The following is an 18,320-nucleotide window of genomic DNA, read 5'->3' as shown; positions in this document are numbered from 1 at the left end:
GTCATATGCTGCTACGATACATAATGCATACGCAAAGTAACCACAATATAACGCTAATCAATTTACAAATTACATATACATAGAGGCATTTCCTTTAATCCACCAGACACTGATCGACATATACTTCACCATCGAAAGCCGTCTCTTACCATACTTATAACAATACTATTTTTGACCTCCAAAAACTAGGTACGTAGCAAATAGCTAAACCTAATAATTCAATATTTCAAACGTTCTTTCACAGAGAAGCTGAGATTTTAGTTTGTAGCGGTCGACAGTACTTGCTTGCGTACTAGTAGGCCAATGCATCCTTTTAATCAAGCACATTCTTATGAGGAATGTTGGGTCAACAAAAGTACACATCCAAATGAGGGAAGCATTTATACCATACATACGGAACACTGTTTTTGTACAGAACACCATACAGCATGTCTCCCAAAGACCAATATGAATAATACTATAAAAAACATGCATGCCCCATCTGTTCACATCACAGGACTCATCGATAAGACAACTAGGTTGTATCTTATACAGTTGAGAAGAGCACACTTTATGCGCTCACAGCTTTGTATGTGGTTCGGTTGGCCAAGTCATAGACCGTGACGTATGCGGAAGTAAAATGTACGGTTTGTGTGTTTGTGTCTCACTCAGATCGCACTGCATGGCAGGAGGAAGCTAGGAACACTATGGATTATGGAACATGAAACTAGTTCCACTCCCTGCATAACAGGCACCCTGACCAACCTAGTCACTAGTGATTCAGAAGAGACACATGGTTGTCTAGTGTCTAGAATGTCTATACACTCCCCGGACCAAACAGTTGAGGTTGGCACAGGGATTGGCCAACCGCATGGAATTGGCAACGACTAAATTGGGAAGAAAAATAGGTTACAGAGCTGAAGAGATTGTGCAAAACAGCGGTCTCTCTGAAGAGGTATTATAGAGGTCTCCATGTCCAAGAGAATGTAATGAGCAGTGTGGGGCAAAGAAAGCCAATCACTTTCACATTTCCTGGGGGTGCCCCAAGTTGAAGGTATTTTGGAACAATATTTCAGTATTCAGTATTTAAGACTCAAATACCTCTGAATTTCACAACCTTGTACCTGGATGGCCACATTGAACGTCTGAACCAGACGAGAGACACAAAGCTCCTGCAGGTGCTCCTGTATGGCAGCCAGCAAACGGGATAGTCCTGGATATTTTCAATTTTTTTAAACATACATCCTAAGAACTAGACAAATTCTACCAAATGTGGAACAACTGGACGGTAGCCTACATATTGCCCCACTGAGAGCAGACTTTGTGTGATCTCACTGGTCCTTTGTAAAACACCCTTTAACCTCCTCCCATGGTCGAAGTACAAATCCGTTTTGTTTGTGTACCCCTCAACAATATTGTAAATACTTTCGTTCTTGGTTTTTGTCGTTTCTCTTTCTTTCATTCTGAAGTGATGTTGTCCTGTTGTCTTGATGCCATAAGGACGTAATCCATCTGAAGAAAGACAGACATGAGACCGGGGGACGAGGGGGGAGGGAGGGAGGGAAAAGGGGGAAAAACCTGGGAAATGCACCAATGACTTTGGTCCGACTTTGGCGTTTGGTCCGACGGAGCATTGGTCTGAACGACAATCTACCTCAAACCCTCACCGTAACCCTAACCTCCCCTGGGGCAGCACACCTAAACCTAACCCCGACCCTCTCCCGACCCCCAACACACCTCGGACCAATGCTCCTTCCAACCAATGCTCCGTCAGACCATAGTATGCGCCTCCCTATGTGGACACGCACACATCTACTGGATGTATTTTATATGAGCACATGCATGTCCATCTTTGCAGTGTGCTACTATGTGCTCGCACTCCTTTATCCTTTCTTGCTGCATTGAGAGTTTGTCTTCCGGCAGTAACAGATAGCGTTGAAGAAGCGACAGTGGCAGCTAACACAGGGGCCACAGCAGAGGGAGTGGCCGTGGGGAACACAGCTATCCCCACGCGCTGAGCATCTCGGGCTGATGGGGTTTGGAATCGCCTTGGAACGGGACAACTTTGTGGATTCGGTGCCCGCTTTGGGATTCTGTAGTGAAAAGAAAAGCAACACGGAGCACAACATCAGTCACCATAAGACCGGCCTGTCTGTCTGTCCGCCGCCGAACCATGGAAATGCCAACCGGGTCGTCACCATAAGACAAAATGCCATTTTATAGCGTTACAGGATTTTCCAGGCAGTTCCATTTTCTGAAGGATGTACGGTAAGTGGAAATGAAATGAGACCAGCATGCTTGTTGCATGTGTAAATCAGATTTCAGTGTTTATACTGGTAGAAAGGAGAGACACCCACACACCGCCACTTGCTAGGTTCAGAGCCTTTATAGGCCTGACGTCGAAATAAATTAAAAAAAAGTCTTCTGAAAGAATATATATTCAAAGATTTGTGCCGCATTTTCACGATCTTTCAATAATAGCAGACCTACAAGCTCGTAGCGCACCACTCGGTGGCGTGCTATGAGCTTGTAGATCTGCTATTTTTCAATAGCTAAAGTATAATGCCCGCCCAAAATGGGTTAAGAAGCAACGTTTCGGTCTTGCGACCTTGGAAGCCTGAGGAAGGTCGCAAGACGGAAACGTTGCTTCTTAAATAAATGCTCTGAACCCAGCAAGTGGCGGTGTGCGGTGGTGTCCCTCCTTTCTACATTGTATATGCCTCGTCATCATCGCACCTGCTCCAAATTACCTACCGTGTGTGAGGAAGTCATCTCTCTCTATAAGTGTTTAGTTTATACTGGGAAACATATGGCAAGTGGAAATCTAATCTGTTTGAATTGTACCTATAACACTATCTGGATACAAAACACAAACCAGGTGCAAATAGGGTCTACTATGTGTTTCTGAGTTTTCTTTCTGCATTGCACATTTGTCTTCCAGCAGTTTCGCTCTGCGGAGAGGGTGATTGGCCGCCCTCTGCCCTCCCTCAAGTCCCTGCACGACTCTAGGACGCTGAAGAGAGAAAGGAAGATTATGGCCGACCCCTCCCACCCTGGCCACGGCCTCCTCACCCTGCTCCCCTCTGGGAGAAGACTGCGGCTGCCGAAGGCTACGAAAGCCCAGACGCCACAGACAAAGTTTTTTCCCCTCAGCTGCCAGGCTGCTTAATGACTCTGGCTTCCCTTCCACCCCTGCCTCCTAGTGACACCGGCACTTTAATCACCGGCAACATTTGATGCACTATGAACTATACTGTATAACCCTGCACAGTGTTGTCTTATGTCTGTCTATTTGTGAAAAAATAATTGAATGCACTCATGTTTATGTCAAAGAAAATTCCTATGTGTGTATAGTACCGGTATACACAAATGACAAATAAAGGCATCTGAATCTGAATCTGACAAATACTGTATCACTGAAGAAGCAACAGTGGCAGGCTGGCAGCTATAACACAGGAGTCACAGCAACGGGAGTACGAGCTGTCCCCACGCATGGAGCAACTCTAAGGCTGACAGGGTTTGGCATCACCTTAGGAGGGGACCGCTTCCTAGGTTCAGTGACCGTCTTCAGCGCCTTGGGCTTCTGTGGTGGGAGAGAAAAATAGACAAGGAGGAGCCAAACATGAGACAAAACTAAATATTATAGTCAATATCTGTTCCTCGTCTTTCTGACATCCGAGAGCCTTATTTTTGCTGGGTTTACGGTGAGCTACACAGAACCAGGCAGCTACTGTACAATGCACTGCACGTACTGTACTCTGGATGCTTTCCAGGAGCCAAAACGTTAACCTGCTGCAATGACACAATCACGTGGCTCATTTCCAAATGTGGTATGTACTGTAGCACATCTTATTCCTCTCCAAATATGTTTGTGCAACATTTGACAGGCTGCAGCAAAGATTACGTATCCAAGCAAACGCTTTGTGTTATCTTTTAGCATAACATTTGACTGTACTACATGTACTGTTAAAATAATGTGTTAATAAAGTATTTAATCAATCAATCACGGAAGAGACAGGAACGCCTGAAAAACAGTACAGTATATGTTGCGATAATGTGGTCAACACACCAACCAGTAGAGATGCACGAATCATACAATCAACAAATCTATTTTTGAAAATCGATCCCAATATTAAAATATCAATACCAATATTTGTATTGAAGTTTATGTAAACAAATAAGAATATTATACATCCACAAAGAAAGGTGTAGAACAGCAGTATTTGTCCCCCCACCAAACATTATTATGATTGTCTTTTTATTTTCTTCCAGGTAGCAAATTATTGTTTTTGAGGGGCGCTATAGCCCCTCCTATGCCCAACCTTTGGTGTCTGTGTAAACACAAAACATTGAAGCCAAAAGTGAGGACAGAAAAGTGAAGACAACAAATTGTGATTGGCGGGAATGACATTTGTGACGATTTGATTGTTTGAGCACGGAATGTGATGTATGACGATACTGTAAAGGCTCATACATAGTCTGGATTTTCGGTGGTGAGGTGACCACCGAACTACAACATGACGTCACGAGCCGCGGTGAAGAGCAAACCACCGCCACCGCTCCAGCCCTTCTCTGTTTTTACTCACCACCGCTCAACGTTATTTCAGCTCCGGTGGTCACCTCACCACCGAAAATCCAGACTATGAATAGGCCTTAAGAGCGCCCCTCACTTCACATGGGTTTTGATTTGTTTACATTCACTTCTCTGTGACTTAAATTTAAAAAATGTAAACCTTTTGCCAATGAAGCGATATACTTTACAGCCTTGAGCCGCTAGCCGGCGATGAATCAAAACAACTTACTGTATACAGTATATATCCCAACTTACCGTTGCATGTAGCCTCTGACGATCATTCACTCTTCTAGAGAACAGCGTTCGTTCGCTTCGTTGTTTCCCTTTCATCAACAGAGGCACTGTGGGAAACAATATGGAGTCTGTAAAGGTGTGGAATGTGGTGAGATTCCTGGCTTTGATCTTTTATGTTAAATGATATGCGTAAGTGAAATGTTAAATAGCTCTAAACAAAACTAAAATGAATAATGATAATAATGACAATAATACAAAATGAGCAGGTGGAAATGGATCATGCAATTGAAGCTGGTGATGTTTTTGTGGCTTCTGTCTCCTGAACTGAACATATATGTTCTGTTTACTAAAGAGCTGGAGAGATGGGGATCTAGTTTTTATTCGTTATTAACTTATTGGTTGGGTTTTTGTACTTTTTCTGTGTTTTAGTTTCTTGTTTTTTGCTCCTCTTCCCCAAAAGGAACAGGGTCAGGGCAAAATACAAATGGTATTTTGTTTTTGTCTGTTTTGTTTTGTTACTCCCCATGTCCCCTTTCCCCAAAAGGACCTGTTACTCCCCATGTCCCCTTTCCCCAAAAGGACCTGTTACTCCCCAGTCCCCATGTCCCCTTTCCCCAAAAGGACCTGTTACTCCCCATGTCCCCTTTCCCCAAAAGGACCTGTTACTCCCCAGTCCCCATGTCCCTTTTCCCCAAAAGGACCCGTTACTCCCCATGTCCCCTTTCCCCAAAAGGACCTGTTACTCCCCAGTCCCCATGTCCCTTTTCCCCAAAAGGACCCGTTACTCCCCATGTCCCCTTTCCCCAAAAGGACCTTTTACTCCCCATGTCCCCTTTCCCCAAAAGGACCTTTTACTCCCCATGTCCCCTTTCCCCAAAAGGACCACAACGGAAACAAGCCTAGCGGCTTTCTTGTGTCTATATCCTTTTGAATTAATTTTCAATAAAGTTTTCAATCAATCAATCAAACCTGTCCCTGATCAAACACACAGAATGAGGGCATATCCCCTTTTCAATGCGCCAGCCCCATGAGGGGCATGAATCTCTCCCCTTTTCAATGTCCTAGCATTTGTTACACATCATAGTCACTCAAGCCATATTAATCATTTGCTGAGTTCGGCGGTTTTCCTGGGAACACACCCCGAACCTTGTGGTCCAGAGGAGAGTGCTCTACTGAAGTGGGACACTCAAATGTTTTTTTCTGTCTTTTCTTTTTGAGTGGTGCAACCACTCCTACAACCAGCAATGTCCGTGTCTACCTACCTACCTATGTGGCCATGAGCACGAGTATATGACTTATTAGTACCAGTAGGAGGTGCCAGAAACGGAGAGAGGGATAGTGCTGCTAATGAGAGAGAGCGAGAGAGGTGGGGGGGAATTGCACCACTCAGTTCACACAGGTGTGATTTTTTTTACGAAAACACATCAATTACACACCCTTTAATATGAAAGCACCATTTGCGTGTACACTTTGCACTCACATAGTAGACTACATGAGGTTGCTGTCCAAGAGCATTAAGTTACTGAGAAACATGAGCTAAGGAGATGCTCAGAATACTTCCAGCTGGTTGGAAATATAATACACAAATATGTACTGTATATTGGATAATGTTGTCAAATGATATAAGCTAATTTAGTTTCAAATAGCATCGTTTTACAATGGACAGCACAGTGGGCATGTGATGGAAGGCAGTTTTTAAATCATGATGTGGGCCAAGTGGCCAACCAAAATACATGGGTCTAAGTATGCGGAAATGTATGCGGAAATGCTGTTTATGCCTGTGCTGTGCCTGTTCTCTGATGTCACTCACTGCACATCTGCGTTTTCAACCCAGCTTTTGCAGTTTCCGTTTTCTCAAATCCGCCATTACTAAGTCTGTGTGTCTACTAAAGTGTATTTCTCTTCCAAAGTGTTAATATTGTAACTGCGACGCAGCATTACATCAGAAATGATCCCAGAACGTCCGCGTTCTGTGCAGCCTACATTCCGAGAAAAATGGGTTTTAAACCATGTGACACGCGTTACAGTTGCATGATGGGAAGCTGTTTTTTTAATGTGTGGCGCTAGATAAGAGCACGCCGAAGACACGTGAACCTCTATACAAACCCTCCATACCCCCCATAGCCTGCCCATTCATTACTCATGGTAATATTTTGAGTTAATTTTACTGTGCGAGATTTTGCACAGGTGCAAACATGCCTGGCTGTAAAAAATAATAATTGTGAAGGTTGTCCCTCCATGGAACAGGATGTCCCCTGAGTTCCCTCACATAAAATGGGACAGCTAGCTCACCATGAACTCACGTCATGTAAATCTAGTAAAACCCCTCCAGGAGGTGCAATGGTATGGTGCCTTAAGGGTAGAGTTGAGAGGTCAAGGCAGGTCAACTAAAGTTCTCCTGGGGTGTGTCTGAAATGGCGTGTTAGTGTTGTGGCAGCGGACTCCAAGCTGCTTCTTTTCACCTGACAGGAGGAAGTTTCCCTGGTTGGACGTAGCGCGTGGAAGGAACGCGTTATTCCGACCAGTTCCTTTCCCCTCCATCAGGCGCCCCGGCTGGCCAGGGGGATTACTGCATGTTTTTTGTGAGGGTACCTAGGGGGACATGGGCAGAACATGCAAACTCCACACAGAAAGGCAGATTTGCCAATTATGAGTGCTTTTCAGAACAGTCGGAAAAAATGTTGTGCATACTTTTGGTTTCTTTAGTTAGTATGTAGCCTCGATACCCAGGCTTTCATTTGTCTGCGCAAAAAGGTTAGCATGAAATATGAATCTATGAATCATCCCTTTGGAAGAAAATGATGGCTGCTTTAACTGAGTTTTTTAGCCTCAAACAGCTGCCAAATAGTTTCAAGAGACCCTTAACATATTGGAGTGGCATCACATATTGGTGAGTTTGCCAATAAGATAAAAAAGTATGCTGCCGAATATTAGAGGGCAATAAATTGACTGTAGTGTACATCCATAAAGAAAACCTGCACCTGTGCGAACTGTGAGCAACTATACTTTTATTGTTATAGGAACTGTGTGTGTGTGTGTGTGTGTGTGTGTGTGTGTGTGTGTGTGTGTGTGTGTGTGTGTGTGAGACCCCAATGCGCCCCCAATTAGCTGACTGCTAAAAACAGCTGCAGGGGTCAATAGGTCACACACACACACACACACACACACACACACACACACACACACACACACACACACACACACACACACACAGTCACTTAAAGGCGTGCTTGCTTGGCACCGCTCAGAAAACCTATGCTATGCCAGTCTGAACAGCTATAACCATGGCGTATCAGAAGAAATGTAGTACAGTGTAGCCTACAGGCATTTTGGGGCCAAAGGTTTTTACAAGGTGTCATAAATTGACAGTATAACTATGATTATTGTTCAAGTTACTGTGGTGGTTGTATCACCACCTATAAGGTAACAAACACTAAAAGAAGAAAGGAGTAACAGAACATTTAAACCGAAATACTTTATCATTTCGGCTAACAAAACAGTCGTTCTACAGAAGTATAAATTAAGGTATAGAACTGCAAATCATAGAATGTGCAAATTCACATTATCACAATATATACGATATCTCTGAAAAGTATAGGGATGTGCCGATGAGACATTCCAAACCCCAACGCTCAATGTTTAATTGCCATTCAGTCTAGATGAGGGGGGGGGGGCGTATTAATGTTAAATACTGTGTAGCGCACACAGTCAAATTGTGCCCTAGCCCTCCCTTGACTCTCCAGCTCGGATTGTGTCCCACATGGAGATCTCTGTATTTGTCTGTGTGTGAAGAGTGCTAAACTGAGTAATCAATTTGATTCAAGACTCATGGGCTAATTAGGCCCACTGGCAGAGCTGACCAGAGCCTTTTGGTGGTTCTGGAGATACCAGGCACTTAGCTCTGGTCCATAGCTCTAATGCGTTTCATTTAGATTTAGATTTCATTTCATTTAAATGCTATGCATTAGAGCTATGGACCAGAGCTACCGGGCACTGCGCACTCCATGTAATAAAAAGGGTAGCCCAACTTGCCCAGCCCAAAGTAGGTTGCCTAGTATGGCTTGCCATGGCAACCCCACACCTGCAAATTGATTACTTAACCACTCCACTTGCAACTCTAGAATCTTTTATAATGGGATGAATCTGCAATACCTTCCATTGACTAGGGAAGCACTCGTTTTTGTTAACGGATCGCGCTTCTGCCTCCTGCATTATGTGCAAATCGAAACAGGTGGTATGCAGGACCGTTCAGTGACATACGACGAGTGGGTCTTCGTGGGTCAGAAAAAAAGCTCGGCAGTTGAAAGAGGATAATTCAAGCTTGGCCTAGAGATGCAATGTTGGTGAGTTGAACGTTGTTTAATTCAGATCGCAAACGCAATTGGATGAGTAGAGAGTCAATATGGCAACTCTACATTAATCCATTATTATTAAAAAAAAATCTAGAGTAGCAAATTGCGGCCAAGTATGGATATGTCCATAAAATATTAATAAATATAGACTAAGACTTTTAGACCAGACAGTTGTGTCCTTTTCCTAAAACGTGTTAACATATGTCATGTCATCAATCAACGCACTCTTCTGTGCCTAAAAAAAAAAAAAAACCCTCTTATGCGGCTGCCTACTCAGTTTTATTTGGTATCGTTTATCCTAAGTAGGCCATTTTATTGTTTGTTCTACACTGTGGTCTAATTGAGATGCGGTATAAATGAAACGAATTGACAATAAAGATGATTTAAATTGAGCATGCACTGATGCACATGCAGCCTAGACGTGCGTGAAAGAGAATGAAAACACTCGGCAGCACGGCAAATATTTTGTTTTTAGTTACGAATTAGCAATAATAAACAAATCTTGCACTAATAATTAAGAAAACAATGTTTTCCCACAATTCACCCGATGTTCTTATAGGCCTAATATTGGTTTTCTTCACTTTTAGAATAGGCTATAAATATTATAATATTGTGGCACGTAGGCCTAGGTCTCACCTGACAGAGAGGGGAAAAAAGAAGCAAACTGATAATTGTATTTAAACATTAAATGGATGAAGCTTAATTTAACGAGCGCTCACCTGTCTGTTGTTTACTCTGGGATGCTTCTGTAGCACTAATGCTGTTGTCTTTTAGTTCGCTCCGCGACAACATGCTGGAACTGACAAGAAGTAGGTCCACTTGGAGAATGAAGAAAAGCACAGCTGTGATCTTCATGTTGTCTAGCTAAAAGGAGCCTGCCTGTTGTTCCTCAAACACTTGTTCTCAGAACATCTCACTTGTTCCTGTGGTCGTCTTCTTCTCTCACTTGATCATCTCCTCCAACCTCTATGAAGGGAGAAGGTATCCGCCCCTTCTTCACATCACACTAAAATACGGGGTTTGGTCGGAATGGAACCTGAGTTACCTGACCTTTGGCTTTGGATAACGACTTGATTTGATTTGACAGCTGCCTGTGTGAGTGACTTGATTTTAAATTCTCTCTCTCTTTCACAGTGCAGTGATTAGACTCAGAGCATCATGCCTTAATTTGCAGGCACGTGCAGAGGGGGGGCTAGGGGGGCTAGAGCCCCTGCCCTTTTGCAGAAAGTGCCCTTTCCCTCAAAACAAAAACATAAAAGTTTTCTTTTTTTTAAAGGGAAATGGCAAAAAAATGTTTTATTTTTATTTTTTTGCCAAATGTTTTATTTTTATTTTTTTGCCATTTATGGGGGCCAATAAGGGCTTGTGTGGGGGAAAACAAGGGCTTATTTGGGGGGCAAATAAGGGCTTATATGGGTGGGCAACTTTCACCTACTGTAATACTGTTTTAAATGATGTGTTGTGAGTGTGACCCCAGATGTATATACTCATGAAACAGTGTTTTTAACCTGCCTCTGTCTTCTTGAATGTATGCATTGATTGCATTCATTATACATTATTGCAGTCGCTGTATATTGTGTTTCTCCTAGCAGCAGACGTCACAGTTTGACCTTGGCTAGAAATGAACTGAAATAAACCTTTACGCGTTCACGCTGGACAGATGCGTGTCCATGGACGTTCGTGCACACGGACGCCCGTGCACATTGCTTTGAGCACGCCTGGAAGAGTCATAGCTCTAATAATGACGTGTGAACCGAGGTGTTAAAAGTATGAATCTGCCTTTGTTCAGTCAGAAGATGATTCCTTGCACGCCTCTAAACTTTATCTCTTACTCAACTAGATAGCATCATAGCAAGAATAGGGAGTTGTGCTTGTTAATTTTTGTAGGCTGCCCGAGGAGTCTGTTCTCCTTTGTCTTCTATCTTTTCACTATTTTGTAAATTCATTTGATTCTTGATATACTTCAGTGTAATCTACGATGGCCTCCCGTGTTATTGATTAGCCAATAATACAGTATGTCCGTTGTCTGTGTTTTTCCTGTCACTCTGTGGGGTAAGTTTAATTAGTTTGATTTAACAACTTAATTCTTAGTAACAGTCTGCCAGTGTTTATCTTTCCCCGAGCGGGGAGGAAGGCGGCGAGATATGGGGATCCGGGCGCGCCCCGATCCGCAAGTCCAGGAATGGACTATGTGTTTATGTTTATGGTTATGTTTGATGATGATAGCGGCTCGCCACCTCCCTCAATCCTTCCACGGATGGAGAAAGGGAGGACAGGCTGGAGAGACTTGCATACAGTGCCAGTCCAAAGAGGTCAAAGTGGCTATATTTCAACGCCTCAGAAGAGCCGGGTTGAAGTAAATTAGCCACGCATGTATACTGTATTCTAACATTTAACCCCTTGTGTCCCAGTACTCTATACAGGTTTAGGCGTGAGAACTGTACGCTATGAACGACCAGCCTTAGTCGTGTTCTCTCCATGAGTGTTCGCGCAGTGCTCCGACTCATAAGGTGAAAAGCAGCTATAAATCTCTGCCTCATAAGAGCCATAGATTAAAAGCTGTGAGTGTGTGTATATACTGTAGTGTATATCTTCCCCTGTATTCCCTCAATTCCTGCCACTTCATACGAAGTGAGCGTCGGACGAGCGAACGAGCAGGAGTATGTCTCCCATGCTGGCCTTGATGCCCGCGTTGGAACTCTATACACACTGCCTTAACTCTATACACACTGCCTAAACTCTATACACACTGCCATAACTCTATACACACTGCCTTAACTCTATACACACTGCCTAAACTTGTGATGTGAGCGTGCGTAACTCTGGCTCGAGTGATAGTGCTCCGTAGGCACAGAGAGGATAGTTTTATGGGTTTAGATAGCGTCACGCCTGATATCCTTGTATAGTTGTTTGTCGCACAAATGGTGTGTTTCCGGGCTAAAGAATGAGTCAAAGGTGTTACAGCATAATATTATAAGTTATGGCATATTTAATAAAACATAATATTGTGCGCAACTGCGCACGTCACACAACAGCTCTGTAGGGGAGCTATACAGTACTAAGATGTACATGTATGGACGGAAGCCACAAGACGAACATTTGACAAGTAATGATGATTCCACTATCATAATAATTATCTTTTAATCTGCCATCAGTCAGTTTTTGTTTCAGACTAATGAGAACATATTGCTTATTTTACTGTCCAATGACATGAAATGGCACAAAAAAAGACCACCCCCAAAAATCTGCGCTCTATGCGCGCCCACACATGTTTGACACGTCACATGCTAACATAAAGCATGATGAAATTTTGAATATTTTGCCTTCTATAGGTTGTTAATGGTATGGTCACATATTATGCCAATTATGAAAATTGCTCAACATTTGCAAGTTAGCATCCGGCAGTTTCTACATGCTGGGGAATTTGGTACTGCAGCGCTGGCAAGTAGACCAATAGGCTTCTAGGCTATGCCGCTGTGCTGTGTGCATGCCGCAATGTGATGCACACATGGACGCTGTGTGTGTGTGCGTGATGTTCCGTTCAGTTTTCTGAAACAAATCACCATGACACCACTGCGGCAGACCTTTAATGCACAGCCAAAAATCACAAAGAAAAACAACTGTGGTATTATAGCATTAACTCTTATCTTACACAGTATTATATGACCCGCAGCATCACCCACGGACCATGCACGGTCCTTTACAAAACACCCGGTTGACCCTCTGACTATGAATCTCAGCTCCGGAACAAATTCCAGAAGAAATGTGGGAATATTATAGCTTTCTTTACATTATTTATCTTCATTCCGTTCAGAGGTTTAATGTTGCAGCTTGTAATCCAATAAATCCATCATGAAGAAGTAACAGTAATATAATTTTCGGCCTGTGCTCTTTTCCAAAGTAAAATTAAAGTCCTGAAAATGAACGATGTGTATGTAGCCTACACAGTACAGTATTATGTAACCAAGAGTGCCAGTACCATCAATCTTGTAACTTATATTCAGGTTACTCGTAAACCATGTAATTGCTCTGTGATTTAGGGAACAGGCCACTGTACTGTACACTGACAGTGAGGACAAGCGTGCAAGGCGTTGCGGGGTGGCACCGGTGCTCTGTTCAGACAACTGCCATGATCCTTGGCTTGTGATGATACGTCTCTCCATGGAACCTTTCGTAACCTCTTCCAACTTGGCATTATAGGAAACATTTCAAAATTCACAAGGCGTCGTTAAGCACCTTGTTACGACCTTGTAGATCGGTTATTCTCTTTTGTGCAACACGAAAGACTTAAAGGACGATTTCACTCATACTCTTTATAATATCCTATATTTTTTTGTCCCAGAGTAGGGCTGTGGACAGTCCAGAAACACAGACCAAGCATAAAAAAAATATGGCACTATAACTGACGTAACCATAATATTATAATGAACATTAGTAAGGACCAATTAGAGTGAAGTTGTCCTTCAAGTGGAAGGTAGATATAGGCTACATTGTACCTATACACCCCATCTCCATCACATTGTCAATGATGCATTGCAGTTGCAGGACATGATGCATTGTTCCCATTATGAAGTTAGAGTTCTGGTTCCTTGGCTTGAGCCCAAACCACACCAAAGGGTTGAGATGGGACGAGACATTTTTTTCAACTAATTGAGTTGCATTGGTGTGGTTGACCTTGGTAAATGGTAAATGGTGCATTTATATAGTGCCTTTATCCAAGGCGCTTTACATAGATTGTGCATTACATTCACCCATTCACACACACATTCATACACCGATTTAGTATTATTTAGTATGTAAGGTTTTTCCCACTCAAATGGTACCTCGTCAGATAATCCCCATGCGCATATCCTACAACAACTTCTGTGAACAGACTTCACTGTAGTAGCTTTTCATAAATTATATTTGTACTTAGGCTAGTCTGCTGTCATGAAAGTTTATAGTTAGAGAAATTCAAAGTCCAGCCGTCTGCATGCCCAGCCTCTCCCACCCCTCACTGGGGACAATTCTGGGAGGAAAACAGAAACGGGGTGAGTTGTCTTGTTACCATTGATTTAGTCTGGACCACAAGAATCCAATGAATTGCAAATCTAAGGAATTCCTCCCTTTTAAGAGCCTTAAATACACCCTGGGCTTTTGTTTGTTTGCCACATGAACCCTAGTGTCCCTGTCCCTGTCCTAACCCTAGTGTCCCTGTCCTGTCGTGGAAATTATTTGAAAATAGATGTTTCGTCATGGAATTCTGCAAAGCAGACAGCACAACAACATACGCGTTTCGGCATATGGCCTTCGTCAGTGGTGCTGACAAGGGCCGTAGGCCAGGGGTGTGTGTGTGTGTGTGTGTGTGTGTGTGTGTGTGTGACGCACCAAATAGCCTAGGGGTAAAGGGTATGCATAACATATAAAATCGAAGGAATTTATATGGAAGGAATAAACCACACTGCAAAGTTGAAAATGGTTTTACTTGAACTTCAAGCATAACGTTTACAGAGGTACAAAAAGTGTTGTTCTCAATAAAAAAGACTCAAATAAATACATGATGGAAGTTAATCGACTTTCAAGTATATTGGCAATCCTTTATAATAGCGATGACTAGTAGGCAGTATTATTATAGTTAAAGCAGAGCGGTCTAACTTGGGGTGTTCCCAGAACAAAAGGAGACAACCAAAACAATAACTTGGCCTAACCAAAACCTATAACCGATAACAAAGGAGGAACAATAAAGTGCCTTAAAAGGACAGTTCCGTGAGTGCTGGTATTCTCTTGTCTAAAAGTTACTTCCCTGACTCGGTCAAATGCTCAGAGAGATTGAGACGAATTGGAGTCGTGCATGCTTCCATTGATTTCGTAAATAGATGATCTACATTCTACAAGGTCACAAGGCGACACGTTGGTAGGTTGTAGATTGACATTGGATTGCATGGTTCACATACCGGGCAGTGATGCAGCTTGTCAGGATGCCCACTGATATGACCTTGTCCCTGTAGGCCATCTCGTAGGCAGACGTCGATGTTAATGATCTGCGATCAGATTCTAAAAATGTCTTCTACATCCTGACAGTTTTCTGAAAAAGCTATGTTTCTATGTCAGTCGTTCTTTGATTAAAAAAAATAACAGACCTACAAGCACCAGTGGCATGCTATGAGCTTGTAGATCTGCTATTTTTAAATAGCTAAAGCATAACATAAGGCTAACACCAAAAGGGGTTCCCGCCCAGAATGGGTTAATTACCCTTGTGCTTTCTTAATGGCATTGGAGTGTGCGATGCCATGCAGACAAGTGCATATACAAGGAGTCAGAACCCAGCCCGGTGTTGAGGGTCAGTGCATCTGAGATAACGCAGTGCCCAGTCTATAGTCATCACCTTAAGACGACCTGACAGGAAGTCCAGTATGTCTGAGCATGCATGGTCGGATGCAGGCCCAGATCTCTGAGCTTTGTCTGATGTCTTAAGCCCGTCGGGACCACAGCCTAGAACAGGGAGAGGTGGAAAATACCTGAAAAACACTCCTGCCAGCTGCATGGTCATTCTCTGAGGAATCTGAGGATGCCACATAATCGTTGCAACTATTTTTTATTATTAATTATTATTATTATTATTATTTATTACTATTATTTTGCTATACAACAACACGGTTTAAGACAAGTGGTTAACTAAACTTAATCGTAAACCACAACAAACCCATGCCTAAACTTGACTAAAATAAATTAAATCATACCAATTTGATCTTTTGGAGGCAGTGTCAATTAATGCTTCCATTCTTACACTTCTTGGGATCTACTGTTAAAGAGATCTTCAGGAGAGCACTCATAACACCAATAAATAACATAACGAGACAGACACAATTCAGACTTTCAAAGTATCAGAAGTATTCGAATACGGAGCCAACATTCAAGCGTTGCAATGGAACAAACACTCATAACACCAATAAATAACATAACGAGACAGACACAATTCAGACTTTCAAAGTATCAGAATTTTGGTATTCGAATACGGAGCCAAGATTCAAGCGTTACAATGGAACAAAGGGGCCCGGTCCAGAGCCCTGGCAGAGGCCTTTTTGGGGCGGTTCTGAACAACCGTTGGTCCGAACAACTAGACACCGGCCACTGCACCGCCTGTGGTGGTGTGTGTCGAATTTGAAGTTGGTGGGGCCAACAGTTCTCGAGTTACATGGATTACAACAGTACACGCACACCGCACACACACAGACAGAGACTTATGCAGTTCTGTCAGGCATGCCCAAATATGGAGTGTTTTGTCAGGCATGCTCAAATATGGAGTGTTGTGAGGTCAGAACAGGCCAGCTCCATATATGGAGTTATGGACCATGGGCAGGGGCCCTGCATGTCCAGAGCCCAGGCAGAGGCCTTTTTGTGGTGGTTCTGAACAACCGTTGGTCCGGTATTAGCTCCATATATGGAGTTATGGACCATGGGCAGGGGCCCTGCATGTCCAGAGCCCAGGCAGAGGCCTTTTTGGGGCGGTTCTGAACAACCGTTGGTCCGACCTACTAGACACCGGCCACTGCACCCCTGCGGTGGTGTGGAACGCACGTGTCGAATATGAAATCTGTGGGGCGAACGGTCCTCGAGTTACGTGGATTACACACAGACAGACAGACAGACGTACAGTACAGTACAGTACAGTACAGAGACTTGGTGCATCCATAGATAGATATGCTAAGTAAGATATAGTCACAAGAACGAAAGGTCAAAAATATTTAAGTTTGAGAGCAGTCCAATAACCTCCCACATTGCTTATCAAAGAGGAATGTAATTATGTAAACACAAGGTGAAGACTGGGGGAGGAGAATTTCACTGTGATGATTGTCCAAGTCCAAAGTTTGGCTGTACAGTATATCCGAGAATGTTCCTGAGAGCTGCACTTGAACATGATGAATCCCACAAAAAATGCCTCCTTCAGGGTATGAGAGTTGCACTAACACACATAAGGGATATAAGAAATTCATTTCTGAATGCTTTTGTCTTGGAAATACAAACTGAGAGTCTACAATGCCCAGAAACCACTCAGTGCTACTCAGGAGGTTTCTATAAATGATAATTGTAAACAAACATTGCTCCAGTGTACTGCCAAATCCAGACCGGCTTCATAGCTGAATGAGATTTTAAAAGACCTAATGAAAAGAAGAGATGATGCCAAATCCTCATTAAGAAGGTTTTCTAAGAAGGATTAAATGCAGCAAAACAAGATGGCAAAGGAACTCTGGAAAACCCTAAAGGAAACAATGGGGAGACAGGAAACTGGGAGCCCTTTTGTTGAAGAATCAGATATGGCAGAACAAAGCATATTCCGAACTTATTTTGAGGGGTCCCCAAATTATTAGATTTTTTTGGCAACTGAATGGCTGGAAAATGGAAATTTTGAGTTTACATAGTATAGGCTACATACTACATAGTGAATGCATAAACATTCCTTAATGATTATATCTGGTTTTAGTATTTATTTCTCTATTATTATAAGGTTATTGTATCAGTCAATTTGTATTGGGGGTGGGGAGGGGGACGGGGGTCCCGACTCACGAGACATGGCCAAAGCATTTTCGGGGGTCCCCAGCTCAAAACGTTGAGAACCCCTCCCTGCTGGCCTTTACACCATGGACGTGACGTTTCGAGCCTTTTGATTGATTGATTGAAATATTTATTAACAGTTTGCAGAATTACAGTACATTTCAGGCACAAACTCAATACAAGGACTTATACCTGTGAGTGGACGACCCAATTAAGCATTACACTTGTTTACAAGAGGGTCCACCATGTTCAATTCATCAAAACAATTAGAGACGTACAAATAGACACTTCTCACGGCTCTTCATCAGTCTGATGGATTTATCATACAAAATGCTACAGTGATAATAAATGATTCAACAAAAAATGATTCAATAAAAATAATAGATATACTTCTGCTCTGCGACCCCTCCTCCTAATGACAAAAATACCTATTTTAATGCTTTATTTCAGATACTATAAGGTGCGAGTCAAGACAGGGGTATAGCCTACAAATTTCAATCCTAGATCCTCATGCTGAGTATCTGTTCGTGTTCACTAACTGGCTAAAGTCTGTAGGTGACACGACTCGCACAAGGTAACTGGCTGAGCCACCATGCAGGTACCCTGACAAAATACCTGTCTTGTAAAAAGATAATCTGTTTTTGCCACTT

General features: G+C 42.9%; 1 protein-coding gene across 4 annotated transcripts; it reads right to left on the bottom strand.

The window, feature by feature from the left end:
- Window positions 1–300: 300 nt before the first annotated feature.
- LOC308336352 (uncharacterized protein) lies at window positions 301–10,147 on the bottom strand. 4 transcript variants are annotated; one of them, XM_080793705.1, is made up of 4 exons: window positions 9,858–10,147; window positions 4,808–4,893; window positions 3,509–3,553; window positions 301–2,072 (listed from the first exon to the last, which is right to left on the bottom strand). In XM_080793705.1, exons 1-4 carry the CDS (start codon window positions 9,991–9,993, stop codon window positions 1,863–1,865), a joined length of 477 nt encoding a protein of 158 aa, XP_080649831.1. In that variant the 5' UTR covers window positions 9,994–10,147; the 3' UTR covers window positions 301–1,862. The 4 variants fall into 4 exon arrangements, with proteins under 4 accessions (XP_080649831.1, XP_080649829.1, XP_080649830.1 ...); XM_080793703.1 differs by having other exon boundaries at window positions 3,509–3,562; window positions 4,808–4,914; window positions 9,858–10,146; XM_080793704.1 differs by having other exon boundaries at window positions 3,509–3,562; window positions 9,858–10,138.
- Between the last annotated feature and the right edge of the window lie 8,173 nt (window positions 10,148–18,320).

The sequence above is a fragment of the Protomyctophum bolini genome (genome assembly GCF_963924005.1).
Source record: "Protomyctophum bolini genome assembly, chromosome: 21".
Taxonomy (NCBI): Eukaryota; Metazoa; Chordata; class Actinopteri; order Myctophiformes; family Myctophidae; genus Protomyctophum; species Protomyctophum bolini.
Note: the sequence above shows the minus strand (reverse complement) of the source record. Positions and strands in the feature narration are given on the sequence as shown.